The sequence below is a fragment of the Petaurus breviceps genome, unplaced genomic scaffold (assembly GCF_028583685.1).
Source record: "Petaurus breviceps papuanus isolate PSGF00001 unplaced genomic scaffold, PetGlider_PUasm1.0 91023, whole genome shotgun sequence".
NCBI lineage: Eukaryota > Metazoa > Chordata > Mammalia > Diprotodontia > Petauridae > Petaurus > Petaurus breviceps.
The window spans coordinates 7,894,023-7,920,485 of record NW_027187398.1 but is presented as its reverse complement, the minus strand read 5'-3'; the positions used below and the strand labels follow the sequence as shown (position 1 = coordinate 7,920,485).

General features: G+C 42.1%; 1 protein-coding gene across 3 annotated transcripts in view; it reads left to right on the top strand.

The window, feature by feature from the left end:
• PMVK (phosphomevalonate kinase) overlaps positions 1-25,612 on the top strand; it is a 99,345-nt gene extending 73,733 nt beyond the window's left edge. The window contains exons 5-6 of one of the 3 annotated variants that reach the window (XM_069078020.1): positions 23,722-23,819; positions 25,214-25,612. In XM_069078020.1, the coding sequence (XP_068934121.1) occupies positions 23,722-23,819; positions 25,214-25,252 (137 nt within the window). In that variant the 3' untranslated portion in view covers positions 25,253-25,612. Of the gene's footprint in view, positions 1-10,253; positions 10,574-23,721; positions 23,820-25,210 lie in introns of those variants that run through there. The other 2 variants (XM_069078019.1, XM_069078021.1) reach the window with 2 other exon arrangements.
• Positions 25,613-26,463: the final 851 nt, after the last annotated feature.

The following is a 26,463-nucleotide window of genomic DNA, read 5'->3' as shown; positions in this document are numbered from 1 at the left end:
CTCTCTCTCTCTCTCTCTCTCTCTCTCTCTCTCTCTCTCTCTCTCTCACACACACACACACGTACACACACACACAGATATGCATACAAGCTATTCCAGGTATGTCCAGGCACATTCTTCTAATATATTCCCAGAAGTGGATTTAGATTGTAATTGCACGTTACTTTCCTTTAGTTTTAAATGTTGAGTTGTTGTACTGTATTTAAGTATTATTCTCAAATTTAAATCCATTTTAGTTGACATGATGTGCGGGCTTAGTTGTTTGAGCTGTGTCTGACTCTTTGTGACCCCATTCAGGGTTTTCTTGGCAAAGATACTGGAGTGGTTAGACATTTCCTTCTCCAGCTTATTTTTCAAGATGAGGAAACTAAGGCAAACAGAGGTAAAAGACTTGCTCAGGGTCATACAGTTAGTGTTTGAGGTCAAATTTGAACTCTAGTCTTCCTGACTCCAGGCCTGATAGATATCTTCAAATATTTGAATGGCTGTACCGTAGAAAAAGGATTCAATTTCTGCTTCTCTCTGGAAGAAAAAAATTGAGACCAATGGATGGAAGGGAGAGAGAGGCACATTTTTAGCTCAAGATTAAGAACTTTCTAACAACTGGAGTTATTAAAAAATGGAATAAAACCAACATGATGGACAGTGAATTATCCATCATTGGTACTCTTCAGAAAGAACCTGGAAAAACACGGATTGGGGGACACTGTCTAGGAGATTCATGTTTCAGGTTCTTCTGGGTCTTGAGAGGAAAGACGTTTGCTGCCACCACTGTATTACCTGCCTTGCCCCTCTCTCCTAATAATTTTTGTTGTTGTGTCTGATTCTCCATGACCCCGTTTTCGGGTTTTCTTGGCAAAGATGCTGGAGTGGTTTGCCATTTCCTTCTCCAGCTCATTTTACAGATGAGGAAACTGAGGCAAACAGAGTTAAGTGATTTGCCCAGGGTTACACAGCTAGTAAGTGTCTGAAACTGGATTTGAACTCAGACCCTCCACACTTCAAGGTTGGTGCTCTATGCACTGTGCCACCTAGCTGCCCCAGTGTCCTTCTGGGTATCTTCTTCCAGTGCTGCTTTTGGGTGTGTAGTTGGGGAGGTTGCCAGTCAGACTGAAGTGACCCTCAGGGAGAATCAGCCCCAGCCCAGCAGAGCTGTCAGCTCCAACCCTGGCTAGAAGCAAACTTGTCACGACCCTTTTAAAAGTTCTGTCAGATGACATGACCTATTACGATCCTAATCATCCCACTTCTGTTTATTTGACTCCTAATGGGAAATTCAAGGGAAAGACAAGGGGTGCCTGCAGCTTCACAGAGGCATTGCCAAGGCACTATAATATCGATGTGATATAGTGCAGAGAATGTTTGACTTGGCATCAAGAACACCTGGATTTGAGTCCTGCTGCTGACATTTTCTAACCTCAGGATCTTGGGCAAATAATTTGGCCTCAATAAGCCTCAGTCTCCTCCTGAGGGCTTGCCTGTGACATTGTAGACCAATTACAATATGTCTTAGTAGAAGGAATTTCTTCATACTTATATAGTTGTTGTTTGCTCTTCCGTTTTGAGGAGGACCAGTGCCATCACAGGGTAGTGTCTTGATGTGTGAATGAATTAGATTGAAGTGAGGCAGAGCTGCACAGTCATCGGCCTCACTCTTTCTACCAGTCATTGGAAGACTGCTGATTGGCCAGGATTCAGTGGATGCCCCTTGATGTCTGATCAAGCTCTAAGTGCTCCACAGCTCCTGCTTAGATACCTTCTCACTCGCCTGTTCCACTGGGGGAGTCTTCACATGCTTGGGGTAGACTCCCCCCAGCTCACTGATGGGTCTGTGGCCTGTTGGTTATCTTCAGCCTGGATTAGCCCATTTCTGAGACGGTTTTTACTAGGACGTAGCCACCGTGCATGCTGCAGCTTCTTGGAACCACAAGTGAGAGCTGGGTGAAAGGTGGCCGTCAAAAATGGATGAGCCACCCTGAAAAGGGCTCAGCAAGCCCTCACACCAAGCCAGTCCTTTAGATCTTTACACCGTTACACCCCATTGATAGAGAAAGGATCAACCAATCTCCAAGCATTTATTAGGTGTCTACAATCTTCCAGGCACTGGGACACAAATACAAAGAATGAAGCAATGTCTATGCTGGGGAGGCTTAGATTCTACAAGGGAGACAATGTGTACATGTATAAAGATGCGCAGGCTAAGTACAAATGAAATAAAATGTAGTTAAAGACAAGAGGGGAGTCAAAGACAAAGAAGTTAGGCAGGCAGGGCGCTAGCACTGGGGGTGAGGGGTGATCAGAGAAGGTTCATGTCGAAGGTGATGCTTGAGTTGTAGATTCTTTGAGGCAGCAGTGCAGAGAGAGGACATTCTAGGCATGGGGGGTGACCACTGCAAAGGTTTGGAGAAGGGAGATTGAATGTATCTATATGAGGAACAGAAAGAAGACCAGTTTGACTGGATCATAAAGTTTGGGAAGGGGGAGCTATGTATAATAAGGCTGGGGTCAGCTTGTGAAGGGATTAAACAGAGGGGATTTATAGTTCACCCTTGAGGAAATAGGGAGGCACATTGCCAAGTCTATTGACCTTTCCTCAGTCCTCATCCTTCTTGACCTCTCTGCAGCATCTGCCACTGGGGCCCATCCCTCTAACCCTTGATATTCTTTCTCTTCTGGGTTTTCCTGACACTGCTTTTTCTTGGTTCTCCCCTCCCTGTCTGCCCACTACTCAGTGTCATCTGTCTTTGGTTTTGTGGCCGTGTCACACTCATTAACTGTGGGTGTTTCCTGAGATTCTGTCCTAGGCCCTCTTCTCTTTTCCTTCTGTATCATGGACTCTTGACCTGGGGTTCATGGGACTGAAAAAGATCTTTGGATGGATTTGGGGGGTTCTGTGGACTTTTTAGATGAGAAAAATATTATTTTTATTTTGACTAGCCTTTAACTGAAATTTAGCTTTTCCTTCAATTATTTAAACATATTATTTGGAGAAAGTGTCTATAGATGTCACCAGATTCCCAAAAGAATCCAAGACACAAAAAAGTTTAAGAACTCCTGCTCTATACTACAGAGCAGCTAGGTGGCACAGTGTATAGAGTGCCAGGTCTGGAGTCAGGAAGACCTGAGTTCAAATCTAGCCTCAGACACTTACTAGCTGTGTGATCCTGGGTAAGTCACTTAACCTTGTTTGTCTCAGTTTCCTTATCTGTGAGATGAGCTGGAGAAGGAAATGGCAAACCACTCCAGTATCTCTGCCAAGAAAACACCAAATGATATCATGAAGAGCTGGACACAGCTGAAACGACTCAACCACAACAAACTCTATACCATCTCACTTGGTAGTCTCATTGACTCCAATGAATTCAATTCTCATCTTTATGGAGAGGACTCCTGGATCCAGATATTCAGCCTTCAGTCTCTCTCCCAAGCTCTATTCCTGCTTCACCTTTTAGACTTTTCAGACTGGATGACCTGCAGGCCTTCTAAACTCAACATAACCAAAGCAGAATTCATTGTCTTTCCCTGCCAACCTCCCCCTCTTTTGAACTTTCCTATATATGTTGACAATACTGCCATCTGTGTAGTCACCCAGGCTTATGACCTTGGTGTCACCTCTGGCTCCTCACTCTTAGCCCACATACTCAGTTGGTTGCTAAATCTCATTTTTTCTACCTTCACGACCTCTCTCCATAGGTCCTTTTTTCTCCACTTGTACGGCCAGTGCCCTAGTTCAGACCCTCATAACCTCGTGTCTGAACTTATAGCCTTCTGGTTGCTCTCTTTTCCTTGAGTCTCTCCCCAGTTTCAGTCCAGTCTCAAATTAGCGACCACAGTGATTTTTCTAAAGTGCAGGTCTGGCCATCTCATCCATCTACTCAATAAGCTTTAGTGGTTCTCTGTTACCTCCATTTGGCACTTAATACTCTCTATAGCCTGACACCTTCCTTCCTTTCCAATCTTATACTTTGTCCCCCTCTCTGCATTCTATGATCCAGGAACAATGAACTACTTGCTGTTCCTAGTATGGGGCACTCCAATCCCTGTGCCCTTTAACTGGCAATTTCCCATGCCTGGAATACCCTCCTCCACACCCTCAGACACTTGGTTTTTCTGCTGTTGTTGTTCAGTAGTTTCAATCATGTCTGACTCTCTGTGACCCCATTTGGGGTTTTCTTGGCAAAGATTCTGGAGTGTCTTTCTATTTCCTTCTCCAGCTCATTTTACAGATGAGGAAACTGAGGCAAACAGGGCTAAGTGACTTGCCCAGGGTCACTAAGTCTCCCTGACTCCAAGCCTGTCATTCTGTGCACTATGGTGCCACCTAGCTGCTCCTAACTTAGCTTCCCTGGTTCCTTTCAAAATTCTGCTCAGATCCCACCTTCTGTATGGGGGGAGGCCTTTCATCGTTTCCCCCAGTTGCTAGTGCCTTCCTAGTTGATGTTACCTTCCAGCTCTTCTGTTTATTTCTTGCACATACCTAGTTATTTATATTCTGTCTCCCCAATTTGAACGTGAACTTATAGAGGGAAGGGACTGTTTTTGCCTTGCTTTGAATCCCCAAGGGTTAATATGGTACCTGGCATGCAGTAAGTGCTTAATAAATGCTTATTGCCTTGCCTTGCCTTGAGTTTATTGAGTAAAGGAGTGACACGGTTAGATCTGTGTGAAGGGTAAATCGCTGTGGCAGTTGTGTGGAGATGGACTGGAATGGAGGGAGACCAACTGGAGGCCACTGCAGTTGTCTAGGTGAGAGGTGAAGTGGGTCAGAACTAAGCTGGTGTCTGCATAAGTAGAGAGAAGAGGTCAGATGGGAGAAACAGCAAGATTGAGCAACTGATTGATCTGGCAGCTGGAGTGAGGACCAAGGATGACACACACCAAGGTTACATGCCCAAGAGACTGGAGGAATGGGAGGCACTTTGGCAGGATGGGGAAGTGAGGGAGAGGGGTGGGTGTGGGGAAAAAATAACGCGTGCAGTTTTGGACACATGGAGTTTGAGATGCCTTTGGAATGTACTGTTTGAAATGTCTAATAAGTACCTGCTGATTCAGTACTAAAGCTTAGTGGAAAAATTGGGGCCATACACATGGATTTGTGAATCATCTGCATAGGGGTGATAATTAAACTCGTGGGAATCAAGCAGGTCATTGAGCAAGAGTATAGAGAAAGAATATCCACAGTCTAATAGTAAAAATATATGTAACAAAGTATAGATTGGGATTAAAGCATGAAAGAGGACAAAACTCTGGATTATTCAAGCATTTTAGACCCTATTTCACTGGTATCTTCTTCTTCTTCTTCTTCTTCTTCTTCTTCTTCTTCTTCTTCTTCTTCTTCTTCTTCTTCTTCTTCTTCTTCTTCTTCTTCTTCTTCTTCTCCTTCTTCTCCTTCTCCTTCTCCTCCTCCTCCCCCTCCTCCTCCTTCCTCTTTGGCAATCAGGGTTAAGTGACTTACCCAGGATCCCATAGCTAGTAAGTGTCTGAAGTTGACTCTAAACTCAGGTCCTTCTGACTCCAGGACTGGTGATCTTTTGGCTGCACCACCTAGCTGTCCCTCATTGGTATATTCTTTAAAAACAGAGTGTGATATGATGAACACTAAGCATTATCAGAGAGAAGAAAATTGACTCCATCTAAACAGACTGGCTATTGACACGGGAACTCTTTTCAGAATTCACTCTCTCTGCTCAGTTAGATCATACTCTGGTTAGAGCAAAAGCAAAAAATTAACTAAAAATTAAATAGAAGAAAAGATAAAGATGAGTATAATAATGTAGCTACACCCTAACCTGGTCAATCAAGCTCCTTACTCTGAAATGTGAGAAATGGTTAAAATGCAATGGGGAATGAATCAAAGTAAAGAAACAGACAATGCTCACCACCCTTTTATACAGAAGCTTAACAAATACAAACACAGCCAGCACCCAGAATAAATCTGGGCTGGAGGTGATGAAATGTATAAGTTGTTCAGGCATCAATTGATTAAAAATAAGCACTCATTAATTAGAGGCCACATATTAAGCACTGGGGATACAAAGAAGGGAGGGAAAGAAAGGAACAAGCATTTATTAAGCACCAGTATTTACTGAGCACTGAGCTTAACCCTTTTTTTGGGGGGGGAGAGGGAGGGAGGCAATCAGGGTTAAGTGACTTGCCCAAGGTCACACAGTGAGTAAGTGTCAAATGTCTGAGGTCGAATTTGAACTCAGGTCCTCCTGACTGCAGGGCCACTGCTCTATTCATTGCGCCACCTCGCTGCCTGTAATTCTTTACAAATATTATCTCAGCTGATCCTCAGAGCAACTCTCAAGGGGCTTACTTTTGAATGGGGGAGACAACATATATACATCAGATCATAGAAGCTATATCCAGTGGTTTTTCTTGTATTTATTTTATATTATTCTGTACATATTTAATTATAAGCAACCAGGTACTGGGTGGTAAAGCGGGTGGAGATTTGGAGTAGGGAAGCCCTGAGTTCAGATATAACATCAGACACTAGCTTTGTGATGCTGGGCAAGTTACTTAACCTTTCTCAGCCTCGGTTTTCTCATCTGTAAAGTGGGGACAATAATAATACCTTCCTCCAAGAGTTGTTGTGAACATCATGAGAGGTAATTTTTGGAAACTGCTTTACTTGTATAAATGCTAGCTATTATTAGTAGTATATGTCATCTTTTCTTATAGGATTCGATTTCCTTCAGTCCATGAAAAGTTTCATTTTGGTTTTTGTATCCCCAGAGCCTAGCAGAGCACTTGGCATGTAATAAATGCTCGTTGATTGATTGATTATTATCCCTGTATTACAGATGAGAAAACTGAGGGCTCAGAGAAGTAAAATAATTTGTCATCAGTTACACAGGGAGCTAGCGGCAGAGTCAGGATCTGATGACTCTTCCTTACTTCTGATTTCAAGGGCAATGCCCTTGCTGCTACTTGAATAAGAAAATGTATGTAACATACTTTGGTCACTGTAAAAGTAAGCTATTATTATTACTATTAGGAGTGGTATGGGGAGGTGGGAGGCAGTATTTGAAGGCCAAAGATGATTGCAGGGTTGAGGGGGAGAGAGGGTGTGGTTCTTGCTATTATTAGTTGGGGCAAGGTAGCAACAGGACCACATGCCAATGAAAATCATTCCAATACAGGTTGCTTAACCTGTCTGGGTGAGGTAGTTGGCTCAGGAAGGACCCCAGAGGGTAGGCAAACATTTGCCAGGAGGTCTGTGAAGTAATCAGCATGGTCTGAACTGTTCTGTAGAGAGGAAAGAGTGGCAGTAGCTTCTTTCCTGGGAAACACCCCCAGTCATAAAATGTCTTCCAGTCACTTAGGGATTTCCCCACTAATAATCTGTGTGGGAGGAAAATAGGGCAGGTGTCATCTCTGAGGTCCAGGGAGATGGAGTCACTTGCTCAGGGCCCCACAGCTAGAGTCAGGATTCAAACCCAGGTCTTCTGATCTTAATCATGCCATTACATCATGGGGCCCCTCTTGCTACAATCACCAAGTGGTGCAGTAGCATCTTGGGGCTTTGCATAACCAACTTTGGGAAGGCTATCCTCCTCAGGGACCTGGGTGGGGCATGAATGAGGGGATGACTGATCTTGCTCCCCCTGTCTTTCAGATGTTTGTTCTCCTTCCACCTCAGTCTAAAATCAGAATACTCTACAGTTGATGAGGTCTTTGAAGTTTTCTAGTCTCACTCTTTACTTCTTTTGAAAGGATCATATAGCCTCTGTTGGATTACCTTCAAGGACCAGTCTATTCGATGTTAGGATTTGTTAGAAATATCCTTCTAATATTGACTTAAAAATCAATCACTCAGTTACTTCTACCCATTGGTTCTAGTTTTGCACTATGAAGCCAAGGTGCTCAATTCTAACCCCTCATTCATAAGGCACACCTTCATTTTAAAAAGTACCTTTTATTTAATTTTACTTAAAAAAATTAACAAATTAACAATTTATCTTCCTCCCCCCCCAGTTTAAAAAAAAAAGAAAGCAAAAACCTTGTAGCAAATAGGTTTAGCTAAGCAAGACAAAACAAATCCCCACATTGGCCACGTCCAGATAGGGACCCACATGCTGCAATGCTGTTTTTCATCTGCAGTCCATTTGCTTTTAGTTAAGAGGTGGGTAGCACCTCCTGGGTAGTAAATGTCTGAGGTTACATTTGAATTTAGGCCTTTCTTATTCCAAATCCAAATCTCTATCCACTATATCACCAGCTTCCTGGTGGCATACACATGCACACACATATGTATGTGCATATGTATAGCATCTATGTGTTTATGTGTGTGTATATGTGTATGTATAAACACAGATTATACATACACACACAAAATAAATATAAGATAAGCTACTGGATGTAGCTTCTATGTTCTGATGTATATATGTTGTTTCCCCCATTCAAAGTTCCTTGAGGCTTGCTCTGAGGATCAAAATAGATAACATTTACAAAGAGCTAAGCCCAGTGCCTGGCACCATAAAAGGTCTCATTCTTCATGTTGAATCCATCCCCTTTTGGTCAGGAAGTAGGTGACATGCCTCATCTTTGGTCCTCTGGAGTCATGGTTGGTCATCGTATTGATCAGAGTTCTGAAGTCTTTAAAGCTTTCTGTCCTTCCAAAGTTATTGTTATTGTATTCGTTGTTTTGGTTCTGCTTACTTTACTCTGCAACAGTTCAGACAAGTCAATCAATTAGTAACAGTAAGAACTCAGGTCCTCCTGACTCCCAAGTTCAGCACCCTATTGAATGTCCTTTGCAAAAATATCCTTAGCAATCCTGCTTGAAGGCTCAGGAGTAGACTAGATGATCTGAAGACCTGTATCTTCAGCATTCATCTCAGCACCTTGCCCATAAGAGGTACTTAATAAGCATTTGTTGAATATGAATTTGTTGAATCCTTGAATTCAGCTATCATGTCTCCTTTAAGTCTTTAAACATTTTTCATTCAATTTTATTTTATTTTCAGTTCCAGGTTCTCTCCCTCCCCCTCCTTATCGCCTACCCATTGAGAAGGTCAAAAGACATAAAACCTATTACAAATACAAAGTCATGCAAAACAAATTTCCACATTAGTCATGTTACAACAAAAAGAGAAAAAGGAAGAAAAAAAACTGAAGGTGGATAGCATTTTTCATCATGAGTCTTTTGGAAATGTGGTGGTCACTGTGTTGATCAGAGTTACTAAGTTGATAGTTGATAGTAATACAAGTTACATAGTGATTATCTTGATAATATGCTGTTACTGTGTACAAGGTTTTCTTGGTTCTGCTCATTTTGCTTTGCATCAGTTCATATAAGTCTTCCCAAGTTTTTCTGAAACAATCTCCTTCATCATTTCTTATAGCATTGTGGTGTTCCATTACACTGACATGCCATAACTTGTTTAGTCATTCCCCACTTAATGGGCATCTGTTCAGTTTCCAATTCTTTGCCACTACAAAAAGAACTGCTATAAATATTTTTTGTACATTTGAGTCCTTTCTTTTTCTCTTTGATCTCTTCAGGGTATCTTTTCTTCAAGCCAAATGTCCCCAATTTCTTCAACCAGTCTTTGTATAGAACAATCTCCAAACTCCCTTGACTCTGGTCAAGGACTGAATCTGGTCTGGACTCCCTGGATGTGCTCCATCTTGTCAATATCCTAGAACTGGACATAATGTCATAGATGAGGTCAAACCAGGGCTAAGTACACCCTCATCTCCCTCATTCTGGATATGGTACTTTCTATTAATGCAGCCTCTGATCAAATCAGCTTCTTTGACTGGTCCACCTGCATTGTCTCTATAACAAAGAGAAAGTTCTTTGGTTGGAGTCACCAGAAACTAGTTTCTGGGCCAAGCAAAAGGCAGGTCCCATGAATCAACCTTCCTGGAAGTCAGCCAGTACACCTGGAGTTAGGCTGTACCCTTTGTGTTTCACTGTAGCCAGGGCTTATATGGGAGGATCCTGGAAGGATGAGGCCACTCCTACCATTTCATGTGGTGAACTGGCAAGGACCTGAGGTATTTCCAATCTGTCACTAGGTTCTGTGTCTCATATAAAGAAAGACTCACAGAATCTTAGAATGGGAAGGGGGCCTAAAGGTTATTGAGTTCAGTCTTATTTGAAGTAAGAACTCTCTGGGCAATATCCTTAGCAGTCATGGGCTCACCACCTTATGAGGTAACTTACTGTATTATTGGACGTCAATAATTCCCAGAGTTCTTTGTACATTGGACTGAAATCTATTTCTTATGTCTCATAGGACATACAAATAGTGAATCACCAGTGTTTGCTGAGAACTGTGTTCAGAGACCCATGGGAGGAATATAGAAGGAAAAAGAAACACAAGTCTGTCCTCAGAGAGTTTTTAATCTAATTAAGGAGAAGATTTATAACAACAATGGCAAGAACTCACATTTCCTCATATTAAAAATTGTCTTTTTCTAAACTTCATAATCATTAATAAAAATAAACATTCAAACTAAAATGACCACCAATGGCAGGTAAAATCACAATTTTAAAGTTATTTACAATGTATTAAAAAAGTATGTGTTTGGGGCAGCTAGATGGCACAGTGGATAGACCACCACCTTGGAGTCAGGAGCACCTGAGCTCAAAACCAACCTCAGACACTTACTAACTGTGTGACCCTGGGCAAATCACTTAACTCTGATTGCCTAAAAAGAGTATATGTTCACTTTAACTAAAGACTAATAATAAAGTTCTGTTTGCTTCCATGTCCTTTCTGATTATTTTTCTTCTTTTATAAAGAATGCTGCTATTATTCTTCCTTCTTTTTTTTTCTTTCTTTCTTCATAGTTGTATTATAGAGATTTTTCTTATTGTGCATCACAGATTCAGATTCATGAATTTTCAGAGTTGGAAGGAACCTCAGTGGCCAATCCATATGCTTTTGCTTATTTATATGTATTCTTTACATTTGTCATATCTTTTTTTTAAGCAATTAGGGTTAAGTAACTTGCTCAAGGTTACATGACCAGTTATTTCTGGGTGTGGTGCTGAGTATCTGAGCCCAGATTTGATCCCCAGGTCATCCCCACACTGGAGCTGGTGCTCTTACTCACTGTGCTACCTGGCCGCCCCATTTGTCATATCTTAAGATACAATATTATTTCTTTGCATTCATACACCACATTTTGTATCAGTTGCATGGTTTTTAGTTTTTCGCTTTATACTGCTAGTGATATTTTTGTACAGACAGCTCTTTCCCCTTCCTTTTATAACACTTAACATATAGTCTTCTAGTAGTGGGATCATGGGTCAAAGGACAGTTTTGCAATGCAAACTGCATCATGCCATATTGCTTTCCAAAAAGATTCCAATTCACAGTTCTACAAACATTGTAATAGTGTCCCTATTTCTCCACAGTTGTGCCAGCATTAGATTTTGTCATTTTACATTTGTAATGTAATGCCAAGCAAAGGCAACTTCCCAAGGTTCAAAATACCAGCATAGGTGTTCTCCATTTTGTTCAGTGACAAATTAAGAACAGAAAGAATCAACATATAGCATAATTCAAAATACAGCATTTACCAAGTGTGATTCAATAATCTCCAAGTACTACCCCTCCCCTGGACATTACATTCATTTAATCAATCCCAAAGACCCTCTTCAAAGTACTACTCCACCCCTAGGCTGTACATTCATTTAGTCCATCACAAAGCCCCTCTTCTCAAATGGAGATTAGTTTCCAATCATAAGTAAAGTACATTCATTTGTTTAATCACAGAGCACAAAAAAGTCAAAAGTTCCCCACCCTTGGATTACAATTGAATCTACCCCAGAGTTACAAAAAGCTTAAGCACAGCATTTAATACCTAAAGAGAGGTCTTCATCTTGACCTGAGGCAAGGTCTCAGCAATCTTTGTTCCTGGGGAGACAAAGCTTAGCAAGGCCACAAGATACATTGCCAGTGTCTTCATAAATTCCTTCTCTGTCTGTAGAACAGTCCTAGGACCCCTGAAAACATTAGCAAAACTCCCTTCCAGGATTTCTGTAAACATACAACAAGAAAATCCTTCTTCAGGGCTTCTGAACCAACAGCAAGGTTCCCAGACTTCTGCAACAACAGGACTGTCCTTCACCAGTGGACAGAATTCACTCTCTGTCTGCAGAACAGTCTCAGGAGCTCTGAACCAACAGCAAGGTTCCCAGACCTCTGCAACAACAGGGGGATCTTTAAATTCAATTACTATTACAACATTACATTACATTTGCCAGTGTAATGGGTATATAAAGTATAATATGAGTCAACAACTCTCAGGCATATACACACACACACACACATATATGTATATTTACATAATACTTTAAGGCTAACAAAGTTCTTTCCCACATCAGTTGGGGTAGATAAGCAGTGCAAGTATCATCCTTTCTATTTTCTCTTTTCCGAATGAAGAAATAGAGACCCACCTGAACCCAGTTCTTCTGACTTCTAGCGCTATGAATACATATATGTGAATTCATAGTATAGCTCGGCTTTACTGGCACAATAATTCACTCACACCCAAAGCTTCCCAGGGTTTCTCTCCAGAGAGGTCAGCAAGTGACAGGGGAATCAGATTCATCCTACTGAGCACTACACTTAGTTAGGATGAACATGAATAAGTAGCTACATGTGTGTCCAGGTGACTGTACCAAATATTGCCTATCTGAAATGTACCTTGTTTATAATTGTGTGTTTAGTGCCACATGGGTTAATTATTGTATCTTTGAGAGAAGCTTGCTTTGTATTTTCCTGTTATGTCCATTCACTTGCATACTTTTGTTATGTTCCTAGTATAGAAATGTTTATTTTTCTCATTGTTTATTTGCATATTATTATTGGATTCTAACTGGATTTTAATAGTCCTATAGATAGTTATAGCTAGCTAGCTTTGTTGGCTTAGTTGGTGGTTCTTTGCTTTGTGGTTTTGATTGTATACTGTGTACTTTAAGTATGAATGTACTTTTAAATTATGCATGTGCTTTGTCCTACATGGGACTTAGGCATGTTCCATTGGAGAACCCTGGAGTCAAGTAATGTTTTGCATGGTGCTGTGCCTATCGCATATACCATTAGTGCACTTTTCTTTTCTTTTTTTTTTCTAATAGTTCCCTATGCCATTTTAGCAAGCTGATGGGGTCTGCATATTGCCAGACCTCTGTTATACACAAAACAAATTTAACCAAGTGGCCTTGGTTATGTGATTTTCTGTGTCTTCTTTTCTTTGGCATAGGGCCTTTTGAGAACTTAAAAGGCTTTCAGGTGAAGTGGAGGTGTTTCCCCCTAGTACGGCAGCAGCAGTGGTGACCCTCTGAGTACTGCAATCACACCTTACATGGCCATGCTTCCATAATCAGGTGTTTTTACGGTCTCTCAAGATAGAGAACATGTCTGTTCCTCTTGAATTCTATACTTCTCTCCTGTCTGCTGCCTTCCACTTTTCCACTCTCCATAAAACAATTCCAGTCACTTACGCATATGCACACAGCCTCCCAGAGTTGATCTGCAGAGTATCTGATGTTGAGTGTTCTGGGAATATTGTGCCTGCTAAGTAGGGCTATTGTAATATTTAGAATTGGAAGAGATCCTAGAGGCTGGCTAGTGAAGTCACACTTCATCTCATAAATAAGGAAATTGAATCTCATCAAGGTTAAATGCTTCCAGCAAGGTCACAGAGGCAGGAAGTAACAGAACCAGAATCGGAACCCAAGTCCCCTGACTTCAGAGCCAGTGCTCTTTCCCTTACCACGCTATTGAAGATGACTGGAGAACACTTACCAAAATGACATTAGGACAAAAGCAGGTATATATAATGCAAAAGGGAAAGAAATCAACATGTGAATCCAGGGGGATACAGAACTGACTGGTGAGATTAATCTATAAGAATACTTTGTGGAATAGGTCAATTTTGAGTTGAGTTTTGAAGATGGTGAGGAATAAGATTGGCAAAGCAAGGGGGATTATGGAAATGTATCCTGGGAGCAGGGGAGGGAGTCAGATTCATCCAATTTGTATAGTCTATAGAGAATTCAATTCAACTAGCATATATATCTACTGTGTGCAATGTACTGTTAGGAACTAGGGCTTGAACAACAACAATAAAACAAAAATACAACTGAAATAGTGCCTTTTCTCTAGGAGCTTACATTGTAGTAGGGTGAGAGAAAGGATTATTTCTTTCTTACATTAATAACCAATTACTGGATCAGGATTAAAAAGGGTTTTTCATTTCCTTATCCAGAAAGCAACCATTGTAGGAAATCTAGGGAAAAACTTATTCAACTTATGTCACTTAGCCCCAATTGAGAGAATTGGTGAATTCCTGTTAGATCTGGGGTAGAAGCTTGATATTGATAAATATTGATAAATTTCTTTGACCAAGACATGGGTGATTCAAGTCACATACCCCAAAGAACCTCATTAGAATGAGCCCACGTTTTGTTATAATATTCATTTTCTCATTAATTGTTAACCAATTAGAGTTAATTCCCACCCTCAAGAACACCCACTCTTCCAAGAGCATATAAATTGTGAACCTGCCACCATGAGGGGTCTTTGGCATTCAAGAGTGCCACTGATCTCTTTTATTAATAAAATGCTGGCATTATTGATAAAAAGATTAATTATGAAGAAATTACATCTCTTGAACTTTTTAAACATCACAGGGGGAAAACAGGAAGGAAATTAGTATTTATTAAGTTCTACTATGTGCCAGACATATTGAAGTGCTTTACAAATATTTTCTTATTTAATACTTACAACAACCCTGGAAGGTACCTTTCAGTTGTATCTGACTCTACGAGACCTTATTTGGGGTTTTCTTGGCAAAGATCCTAGAATGATTTGCCATTTTCTTCTCCAGCTCACTTTACAGATGAGGAAACTGAGGCCAATAGATTAAGTGACTTCCTCAGGATGGCATGGCTAATAAGTATCTAGGGCCAGATTTGAACTCAGGAAGATTCATCTTCTAGACTCCAGCCCTGGTGCTCTATCCATTTCACTACATACTTGCCTTAAAAGCAAAGCTGCGAGAATGTGGGCAAAGATCCTGCTACCATGACAAGTGAAAGCTCTACCATTTAAGCTAATTCCCCATGCCATAACAACCCTGGAAGGTAGATACTGTTATTATCCTTACTTTACAGATGAGGAAACTGAGGCTGATAGGGGTTAGGGAACTTGACTGAATTCTCACAGCTACTAAGTATCTAAAATTTGAACTCAGGTCTTCTTTACTCATTGCTTATGGTGACCCCCTTCCAGATCCAACCCTCCAGATGATTCAGGATCATCCCCACTGCCTCAAAGCCAGAAGGAAGAGAACAAGGAAGGGGCAGGTTGCCCCTCCCAACCATCCTGACTCAGCAGCCAATTAGAAAATTCTTCCTCACCATACAATACAAATCCTGAATCATCATGGCCAGGGACATCTGTACATGCATCAAGGACTCCCCACAGACCAGTCCAGTTCAATTAAATATATTTGTATATTTTGTATTTACTCATCTGCACACTGGTCTGCCTTTGGAAGCAGTTAGGTAGTGCAGTGGAGAGAGCACTTCATTACTTAGGTATTGGGCTTTGTGAGAACTAAAAAGACCTGGAGGTTTGTGATTGAAATGGGCTTCTCCTACCAGCAAAGCAGCAGCAGTGGTATCCCCTAGATAGTAATAGCTGATGTCAAGGAGAAGCACCTGCTTTGGGCGGTTTGACCGTGATCAGGAGAGGGTGGGCACCTAAGCACTTAGCATGCCATCAGAGGAAGAAGCCAACAGAGAGAAAAGTTCAAGTTTGGCTGTTTGATTGGACAGTGCCCACAGCAGAGGTGAAATGCAAAATGACTAATTAGCCAAACTGTATTATGTCTTCATGAGGCTTACTATCAGCTTCCCAACAGATTGTAATCTGGGTTACAATATATAAAATAAATTAAACTTATGAATTCTGTTCAAATTGTTCTGTTAGTGTGCTCTTGTGATCCTTTTCATGCTTGGTATTGTTCTCTCTGTGTAGGAATAAACTACCTATCCTGTATCTAATTCACATTTGTATATTAGGTACCATTTCTCCCCTGTGTTTTGGAGAAACCCTAGGCTAGACCCCAAAATAAAGTTATTCCTAGACTATCTGGGAGGGGTGATGAACCAAGTTTTGTGTTGGGGAACCCAAGCCTCTGAGAAGAGATAGGTCAGTCTTCCCTAGGAATTAACTCACTACACATGTTCATGGCTGGGTATAGAGCAGGGAGAAGCAGGTACCCTGAGCATCTGAGTCCCAGAAGTAGTTCCCTCTGGTCTCTATACTAGATATACAAAGTAAATACCAGTCATTCTGAGATTTGATAATAGGGAAAGGAGAAGTGTTTTAGAACTGGGACCTTAATTCATGGTTAAGGTTAACTGGCAGCATCCCCAGACCACTGGTCCTGCTGCCATCCTAGGCCTCACAATGATCATTCCGGGCAGCATTTCCTATGAGGAAGGGGCCAGTCTCTTCCACCAACTGCCAGTCAGCTGCCACACACAGGGTTGCCATACACAGGCTAGCTGAAGCAGCAAGGCACCCTGAGGGAGAGACAGGAGGTAGCATGTGCCAGGCTAGTCAAACCACCACCACCTTGACCAGCATCTTCCCTCAGACACTGATCCCCAGAACCTTGGAAATAGCAATGTTTTCAGCCTAGTGCCCTCAACCATTATCCTGGGAAGGAATTGTTCTGGCAGCTTCTATAGCCATTCCTGCTGAAGACCCATAAAAGGAAATTCTTGCAACTACTGTTTTAGGCATGATCCAATCTTTACTTATCAGAAACTGATATAATTTAATCAGTGGAAATGACATTAAAGAAGAGATGTTATCATCTACTTTTCTGCTACACCCTAAGAACCATGGAATCTTTGCATCTGACTTGCAGCCGAAACCTACAATATGTGTTGTCTCCTCCATTAGAAACCAAGCTCCAGGTTTCAGAAAAAACTTGGGAAGACTTATATGAATTGGTGTAAAGTGCAGTGAGCAGAATCAGGTGAAGAATTTACACAGTATCAGCAAAATTATAGAGATAATCAATGTTGAAAGACTTAGGAACATTGATCAACATAATGACCAACTACAGTCCCAAAAGACTCATGATGAAACATGCTATACACCTCCAGATAGAGTTGATGAAGTCAGAGTGAAGAAAGAAGCATATTTTCTTTTCTTTCTTCCTTCTCTCCCTCCTTTCCTTACTCCCTTTATCCCTCTTTTCTCCCCTCCCCCTTCCTCTTTCCCTTCCTCCCTTCCTCTCTCCTTCCCTCCATCCCTTCCACTTCCTCTTTTCCCCCTTCCCTCCCTTCCTTTCCCTGCTTCCCTTCTTCCCTCTTTCCCTCCCTCCCTTCCTTCCTTTCATGGATAATGTGGGTATTTGTTTTGCATGACTAAATTTTTTTTAACAGTTTTGTTTTTCTTGCTTTCTTAATGAGGGAGGGAGGAGGAGTGAGGGAGATAGTTTGGAACTGAAAATAAAATAAATCTGAATTTAAATAAAAGAACGTGAACTTCTTGAGAGCTGGGACTGCCCTATTTTTCTGTTTATATGCTCAGAATGCACAGCACTTAGTACACAGTAAGCACTTAATGAATGCTTTCTTCATTCATTCCCGCTCTGCTCTAAGAACTTTCTGTCTTTGAGGAAGGACTGGAAAGTGTAGTAGGTGTGATTGAGGTTAGACAGTGGGAAGAACTTGCTGACATGTGCTTTGCAACCCTGACAAAGTGTCCGAGATTAAGGAGATGATGTGGAATCGCCCTTTGAGGAGATATTTGGGGGGAGTGGGAAAGTTTAGGGACAAAGGGAATAGCTTTGTTGGATTCTCAAAGTTTTTTCCTGCCCTTGGAGTCTGATCCTGACTTCTTTGACTGTGAGGCACATCTTCCCCCCAAGAAATGACTGCATAGTTCCTGGCCCTCATCTCAGCCTATAAAGGGGATGCCTCTGAGACACACATCTCTAAGTCTCTTGAACTTGTTGCTGACACAGCATAAAGAGGCTTTAATTCCTGGATTGGAGTTGAATCCTGCTGCCCCCATAGCAACTTCGGGAGAGGGGAGATGCTGCCAGGGGCCTCGCCAGAGGCAATGTTCTCTATTAGCTCCCATCCCCAGCTGTTGCCTATAATCTCTTTTGACTGCCTGATATTACTATCTTTGTCAAAATCATTTTAAGGAGATTAGAGGGCATATTATGTAAGTCTTGCAGTGAAGGGAAGTTTCTTTTTTTAAAGGAATAGCCATGACCTCAGGTTTAGTCAGGGAGACAGGAGGTAGAATGGAGAAGAGGAAAAGGCTGCCCTGGAGAAAGGGCTGGGGCAGGGGATGTGGCCAAAATCCTTGCTCTTTGGGGTGGAGATCTTGACCTTGGCCTAGACAGCAACTCCCATTCTAGGGGGCTGCTGGGAAGATGGAGAGGGGCTGATCTGGGACAGGGCATTTGCTTGTCATGGGTCACCCCTCAGTCCCATCCCTGGGTGTCTACCAGAGGCCCTGAAGCCTTTGTTTTTAATAAGAGCAGCATGATTTATCACAAAAGAGGGAAAAAAGCACTGGCCTGAGTGGGTTCCGATCTAACTTCTGCCATATACTGTCTGTGTGATGTGGGTCAAGTCACTTGATACTCAGGGCCTCAGTTTCCTCATTTACAGAGTGAGGGAGGGTGGACTTGGTGATGCTGAAGGTCTCCTCAAACTTTAGAATGCTGTTGCCCTCTGACCCTAAGTCACTTTTGTTTTTTTTTTAGACCAGGCCTGTATGATTAGTATAGTGGATTCCCATTGAGGGAACTTCCTTTACCAAAAAAAGTTGGTACTTCTTCAGTTAACTTACGGTCTTAGAGAATTGCCTGGGTCATTAAGAGGTTAAATGACATCCAAGGTTGCACAGCCAGTATGTGTCAGAGGTAGGGCTTAAACCCAGCTCTTCTTACTTTGAGCTTGACTCGATAGCCACATTAGGCTACCTCTCATCATTTCACTTCTCTGAGCCTCAGTTTCCTCATCTCTAAAATGGGAATGGTAATTCAGGCACTGCCAGGTGGTAGTGAAGATCTCCCTTTGTAAACCTTATTGTACCATAGAAATGGGAGCTATTATTATGGTGAGGTGCTTTTTTTTTAACATTAAAATATGTACATTTTAAAAAGAAAGCAATGTGGAAAAAATATCTGTCATTACTCCCCACCCCTCTTCCCCCATTATACCCTATATGACTGCCTTCCTTGCTTATTCCTGGTCATAGTTCATCAGTTTTGTTTTCACATGTACATGTCCACACAAACACACACATACAAACATTGTTGTTGTTCAGTTGTGTCTGACTCTTTGTGACCCTATGTGGGACTTTTTTTTTTTTGCTTTTTGGAGGGCAATTGGGGGTTAAGTGACTTGCCCAAAGTCACACAGCCAGTAAGTGTGTCAAGTATGTCTGAGGCCAGATTTGAACTCAGGTACTCCTGATTCCAGGGCTGGTACTCTATTCACTGCACCACCTAGTTGTCCCTAGGGCTTTCTTGGCAAAGATATTGGAGTGGTTTGCCATTTCCTTCTTCAAGGGATTAAAGCAAACAGGGTTAAGTGACTTGCCCAGGGTCACACAGCTGGTAAGTGTTTGAGGATGAATTTGAACTCAGGTCTTCTGGACTCCAGGCCCAGCACTCTATCCACTGAGCTACCTAGCTGCTTCTACATACAAACACAATGCATATGTATACACAGAATGTACATATGTTCATGTATGCACATATGCATGCATTTATAAATGTACATTGTGTATTTGCTCATGTGTGAGTATATAGTGTGTCTGTGTGTGTGCTGGCAATTGCATAGGACTGTTGGTTCTGGGAGCAAGAATAGCTTATCATGACTTTGGCTGTTATGACTCTCACATTGATACCAGGAATACTTTATATCCTGAATTTAGGAAATATATGCAATTCCTAACTAGAGTCACGTCTCAATGTTCCGTGACTTGGTTATCCGTTTTGTTCTTTTACCAGGCACTGGGGGTACCCTGACTTTGGAACACTCAACACCAGGAGCCAGGCACAAAAATGGTTCCAGTAGTTTGGCTCTTTGAAGTTGCTCTGGGCAAAGGCTTGTGGATCATGAGAAGAGGTGATTGAATAAAACCAGGGGAGAAAATGGACCTTGGCATGGTTTCCAGATTCCTGTTTCCCACATTCTCTATTCCTGTCAGAGTGAAAATTCAAGGCTGCCTGAAGTTCTGAATGGTCACAGGCTGAAACTTTTTTCCAGGATCTGTAATTTCCTTGGCCGTGGGTTTTTGCGGGCTGAGATAAAAAATTGTTTCATGATTTGCTGTGATAACACCAACAACATCAACAACAATAACAAAGCCAAGGTCATCCCCTGGGGACCTCCCACTCCCTTCAGTTGAACAGTCCCTTTACATTTAGGTAGCCTGAGCCTTAGGTGAGAGATGCATGGTCCAGGATTCAAGTCCATGCATGAAGCTTTGCCTGCCTTACTGTTGCTAAAGCCCACCTCATAAACAAACAGGCAAATAAATAAACACATAAAGATAGCAGCATGATGATGCACGGGAGGAAGTTAGTGAGTTGGATCAACTGTCTAAATTAGGGAGGGGATAGAGATAATCCTGAGGTTCACAGGGCTGACAATGGTTACTTAGGCATTTGTCTACCTTTCTTTACTCTTCTGGACAGCCTTGGCCTGAGAATAAGTAGACTCATAAATGCTAGTGTAAGTAAAATGCCTACTATGTGCTAGGTACATTTCTGGGTATTTCATGTGAACCTCACAGCAACCCTGGGAGGTAGGTGCTATTATTATCTTCATTTTTGGGGGGAACTGAGATAATGACTTGGTCAAGGTCACACATCTAGTAAGTGTCTGAGGCTGGATTTGAACTCAGGTCTTCTTGACTCCCTCACAAGGACTATCCCCTACACAACTTGACTGTGTGACCTTGAGCAAGTCACTTCTGCTCTGGACCACAGGGTCTTCACTTCGAAAAGGAGGGAGTTGAATGGAATGACCTCTAAAATTCCTTCTAGCTATGAGGTTCTACAATTTAATACAGAGTCTAGACCTCAAGGAGAATAGGACTGAGAACTTTACAAATGAGAAAGGCGGATAGGATACAATCTATTAGAAGATACATAAATAGCAGTAATGGGAAATAGAATGTGACAAGTATAGAAAGGGAGTACAAAGTGTCCTGTGAGTTTCAAGGTAGGGAAGATCATTTCCAACTGGGAGGATCAGGAAAAACTTCATGGAGAAGGAGGCTCTGGATCAGAGACAACGTGGTGAGGAAAGAGGGCATTCCTGGCATGGGGAACATTGGGAGCAAAGGTATGGGAGTAGGAAATTGCAGGATGTATGGGGTTAGTGGGTAGTGCAGCTTAGCAGAACATGATAGAGTGGGGCCAAGTAATCAGGAACCTTAAATGCTGAACTAAGGAGTTTGGACTTTTTTTTCTTGGGGAGGGAGCAATAGGGAACCGGTGGGGTTTTTTGAGCTTGGGAGTTATAGGAATAATAATCTTTCCTCAACTAATTGTTGGAAGGAAAGATGGAAACAAACATTTATTAAGAACTTGCTATGTGTCAGGCATTGTGCTAAGCACTTAATAAGTATTGTTGCATTGATCCTCACAATAATCCTGGGAGGTAGGTGCTGTTATCCCCATTTTACAGTTGAGGAAACTGAGGCAAGCAGAGATTAAGTGACACAATACTAGGAAACATGTGAGCCCAGTTTTCAACTCAAGTGGGCCTGACTCCAGTCTGGGAGGGACTGGGAAGGGCAAATCACTTCACCTCTCATAGGTTGCACCCTTATTTGCAAGATGCGTTGGGAGTTGGAGGTGGGATTGGACTAGATGGTTTCTAAAACCTTTCCCAGTTCTAATTCTGTCCTATGATTCGTATTGCTGGCCCAGCACATGCTGGCTGCTTCTTTGATGGCAGAGGGGAAGTCAGTCTATAGCATGTTGGTCCTGGGTCTAGTAGGCTTAGGAACAGCCCCAGGTATAAGGAAAAGGAGGAGAGGGGAGGCCTCTCTGCGTAGCTGTGAGGACCTTGGCTGGGAGGGCAGAGAAGGCGATGCAGAAGGAAAGGGAAGGGGGGGGGGACTTTCCTTAGTTCTTAGCATCTCATCATCATTCATTAACATTTATAGCCCAGCTGGGTGTATGCCTGGGCTGGGTGCGAGGCTTTTAGCTGAAGCACTTTTCTGAGCCCTTTCCAGAAGCCAATATATTAGCATTCTCAGTATCCCCCCAAGAGCTCAGGGATCAGGCAGATCTAGAGGGCACAGAGCACTGAAGATTGAGGTGTTCAAGGAGACTGTCCCCGGAGTCAGAGCTGGGGCTGGAACAGGCTCCCTGACTTACCAGAAGTAGAGTGAATGGGTCCTCTCTGTGGAAGCAGCCCCTGGTGCCTGGACATTGATCTATATAAGCTGATCTCTTGCCTTGACTACCTTTGGATTTCCATTCACCTTTCAAGGCTTCTGTGCTTACCTCCTATATACTTCCAAGGCGGAGCAGTGTGGTGCATTGGAAGGAACACTGGACTGGTGTCTGACGACTCCGAGACATGGGATATAGTGGAAACTTACCATCTCTCTGTTTATTATTAGAGCTGCTAGGTGGCATAGTGGATGCCAGTGGTGGGCCAGACTCTCTGGTAGCCCACCCCACCACTTTTCAGCTTCCTTTTGTATATTGTCTTCACTACTTAGATAGTAGGCTCCTTGGGGCCAGGGATGATCTTTTTTTTTTCTTATTCATATCACTAGAGCAGACCTGCACAATTTGGCAATAGGCAGGGGTCAAAATTAAAATAGGCTAAACTTCTTTGGCTGCAGATAGGTTAGACTAGAGACAGATTGACAATGGTTAGTTGCTGTGTCACGTGACAAACAGGAGCACATGCGCAGTGACAACTCTCCATTTTTTTTGGGCCACCAGAAATTCTTTGGCAGGTAGCAAGTGACCCAAACTCAGTATGTTGTGCAGGTCTGCTCTAGAGCTTAGCATAATTCCTGGCACATAGTAGGAACTTAATTAATATTTACTGACATTGAGAGAGTACTGGAGTTGGGGTCCAAGGATCTGGGGCTCTTCCCCTTTCTAGCTGTGTGACCTTGGACAAGTCACTTAGAGGACCTCTAAGGTTCCTGCTAATAGTACATCTATGATTCTTTGATGACTTGGTTCTAGCCCAGCTTTTCCCTTGACTGACTTTTAATAGACTATGTCTCTTTAGACCTCAGTTGTTTTTTTTCTTTTTTTTTTTTTCTCAGAAATATGGCAAGGGTTGGAGTCAGTGATTTCTGAAGTGCTTTTGACAGCAAATTTCACCAACTTTTTGCAGGGCTGATGGCCCCAGCTCTGATGTCCTAGCATTTAATTATTCTCCTGGACTTGCCATTTGAGCAGATGTCTATTTTGGGGTGATGGGCTGAGGAAGGCTGTGGACTCAATGGCATGATTATAAAAGGATCTTAGAGCTTCATGAGAGACACAGGGATGCTGAGCTAAAAAATGACCCTTGGAGCTGTCAGAGTCCAAAGATCTGAGATCAGGAAGGAAGAGTTTCTCCCTGGGGCCCTGGTTTCATCTTTTCCCACATCTTGCTAAGTGTCCTGTGTGTTTAAGGAGGCTTCTTTGAATAACAATCCTCAATCCTTCCAGATCCGGGACCTGGAAACATCTGGATCCTGCCAGGCTGGGGAAGGTTACTGGCCAAACAGCAAATGATCTTCTCTTTGCACACAAAACCACTAATCCTGGTATGTATGAACAGAGCAATTCTCCTCCTCCCTCCTCCCTCCCTCCCCCCTTCCCTGTCTGTCTCTCTCCCTTATGTCTGCTTCCCTGTCTCTGTTTCTCTCATTCTCTACCTCTATCCTCCTAGAATCTCAGAATGGGAAAGGATCTCAGAAATCATCTCATCTAACTCTGTTGTTTCCCAGATGAGGAAGTTAAGTCCCAGAGGGGAAGTGATGGAATAAGTAAGTGGCAGACCCAGAATTTGAACTCAGACCTTGTGTCTCCAAATTCAGCAACCCTCCTCCCTTTACTCCCCTCTACAAAAAGTTAACATGCTTTATATAAGTTGATTGGAGAAGGTAGGGAATGAACTGGTAAATATTAATGTTGAAAAAGAAACCTTGGAAATGTGATTATTTTGGAAGCCCCTTTCCCCCTCCTCTTTCTTTCTGTCATTCCCTTCTTCTTCCTCTCTCCTTCTAGTGTCTCCCTTCTCTCTTTCTCCCACTCTCTCTCTTATTTTCTGCTTCTGCTCTCAGCCTTCCTCTTTCTTTTTCTATTTCTCTCTTCCTTTATTTTTTTAAATCAATTAAACTCTCTTCTTTTTATTTTTTTCTTCTTTTATAAAAACCATAAATGTAGGACAGCTAGGTGGTACAGTGGTTAGAGCACCAGCCTTGAAGTCAGGAAAATCTGAGTTTAAATCTGACCTTAGACACTTACTAGCTGTGTGACCCTGGGCAAGTCACTTAACCCCAATTGCCTCTCCACAAAATACCCCAACCACAAATGTTCATTTTTTACTATGTACTCATGAGAAGTAGCATGATATCGATGATAGAAAGCTGGCTTTGAAACCAGGAAGTCTGGGGTTTAAGTCTTTTTTTTTTTTTAAGCAATTGGGGTTAAGTAACTTGCTCAAGGTTACACTACCAGTTATTTTGTGTGGGTGCCGAGTATCTGAGGCCGGAACCAATCCCGGGTCTCCCGACGCTGTGGCCGGTGCTCTTATTCACTGCACCACCTGGCCGCCCCGGGGTTTAAGTCTTGTCTCTGACAGATATTGACTATGACCCTGGGCAAGTCCCCCAATTTCTCAGTGCTTTAGTCAGCTCTCTAAGATCATAAATAACAGAGAAGATGCTGATCTGCAATGGTAGAGGGAGTTTCCTCACCTGGGAGTTCCCTATATGAATGAAGCCACAATGAAATAGTTCCAATATCAGTTCTTATTATGACAGACATTAATAAATATGACCATTATAATATTACAAAGAAGAGAAAAACATTGTATGTGAGATTGCAAACTTTTTTTACATAGTTTGTTTTTAAAGTATATTTTAAAGTTAACTCTAGTAACAAAATTTTCCTTGCCTGTGTTGTCTTCTGAACTTGTTTTTGCTCTCTGAAGCAGCTGGGTGGCACAGAAGATAGAGCACTGGGCCCACAGTGAAGAAGACCTGTGTCCAAATCTGCCCTCAGACATTTTCTAGCTGTGTGACCCTGGGCAAGTCACTTAATCTCTGCCTGAGTTTCTTCATCTGTCATGGTCCTCTTTGAGAATAAAGGACAAACAACAACATTATTATGGTCACAATATACATTTTCCCCCCTGGTTCTGCTGACTTTACTCTGCATCAGTTCATACAAATCATCCTGGGTTTCACTGAATTGTCCTATTTGTCATTTCATCTGGTAAGATAATATTTCATTACATTCATATATCACAATGTGTTCAGCTATTCCCCAATTGGCAGACACCCATTTTGTTTCTCGTATTTTGCTACAACAATAAAGTGCTGCTATAAAGTGTCCTTTGCCTCTGTCTTTGACCTCTTTGTGATAGATGGCTAGCTCTTTTCTTCCTCCTTCTCTCTCTTTCTCTTCCCCTCTGTTTTCTCTTTCTCTGCCCTTCTGTTTTTACTTTCTCTGCCTCAGATAGAGTAGTCCTTTGGGGTTTTTCTTTTCTCTTTTTCCATTCTCTTTGAATATTCCAAAGGAAATATAGATTTGCATTTAGGGAAAAGTTTATAAATTTGGTGGATTTGAGTGAGAAGCAGGAAAGTAAGTTGGAGAGCTCCTCCATCTTGGATGTTATCTCAAAAGAGACTTGTGTTCAGGGTGTTTAAATATGCTGAGAGTTTTGTTTAGGTCTTCTACATCCCCACCTGAGCTGAAGCCTTTCCAGACAGATTATCATCAGATTTTCCTACAGGAAATTAAAAACCTTGGCCCCATGCAGCTGGTTGCATTATCTGTCTTGTCTGTTAACTTTAATGAAAGGTGTTGCTTTAGAAGTATTTGACTGAAATAGTATTTAATAAGATTCTTTTTTCAAGTCTTTAATGAACTTAGTTCAGGCACATCCTCTAGATAAACTTTGGGGCAGCCTTGTGCTTCTTTTTATTTAAGCTATCAGACTGACCAGCATACCCCCTCCATCTGGCATCACCTAATACCCTTTACCCCTCCTCCTCTCTTAATCCTCCCCCCCACCAAGGTTTACTCCCCCATCCAGGCCCTGAGACCAATTCAACAGTTAGAGGAAGTCAAAGGACACTAGTGAGCTCAAATCTGGCCTCAGATACTTACTAGCTATGTGACCCTGGGCAAATCACTTAACCTCTGTCAACCTCAGTTTCCTCATCTGTAAAATGGGGATAA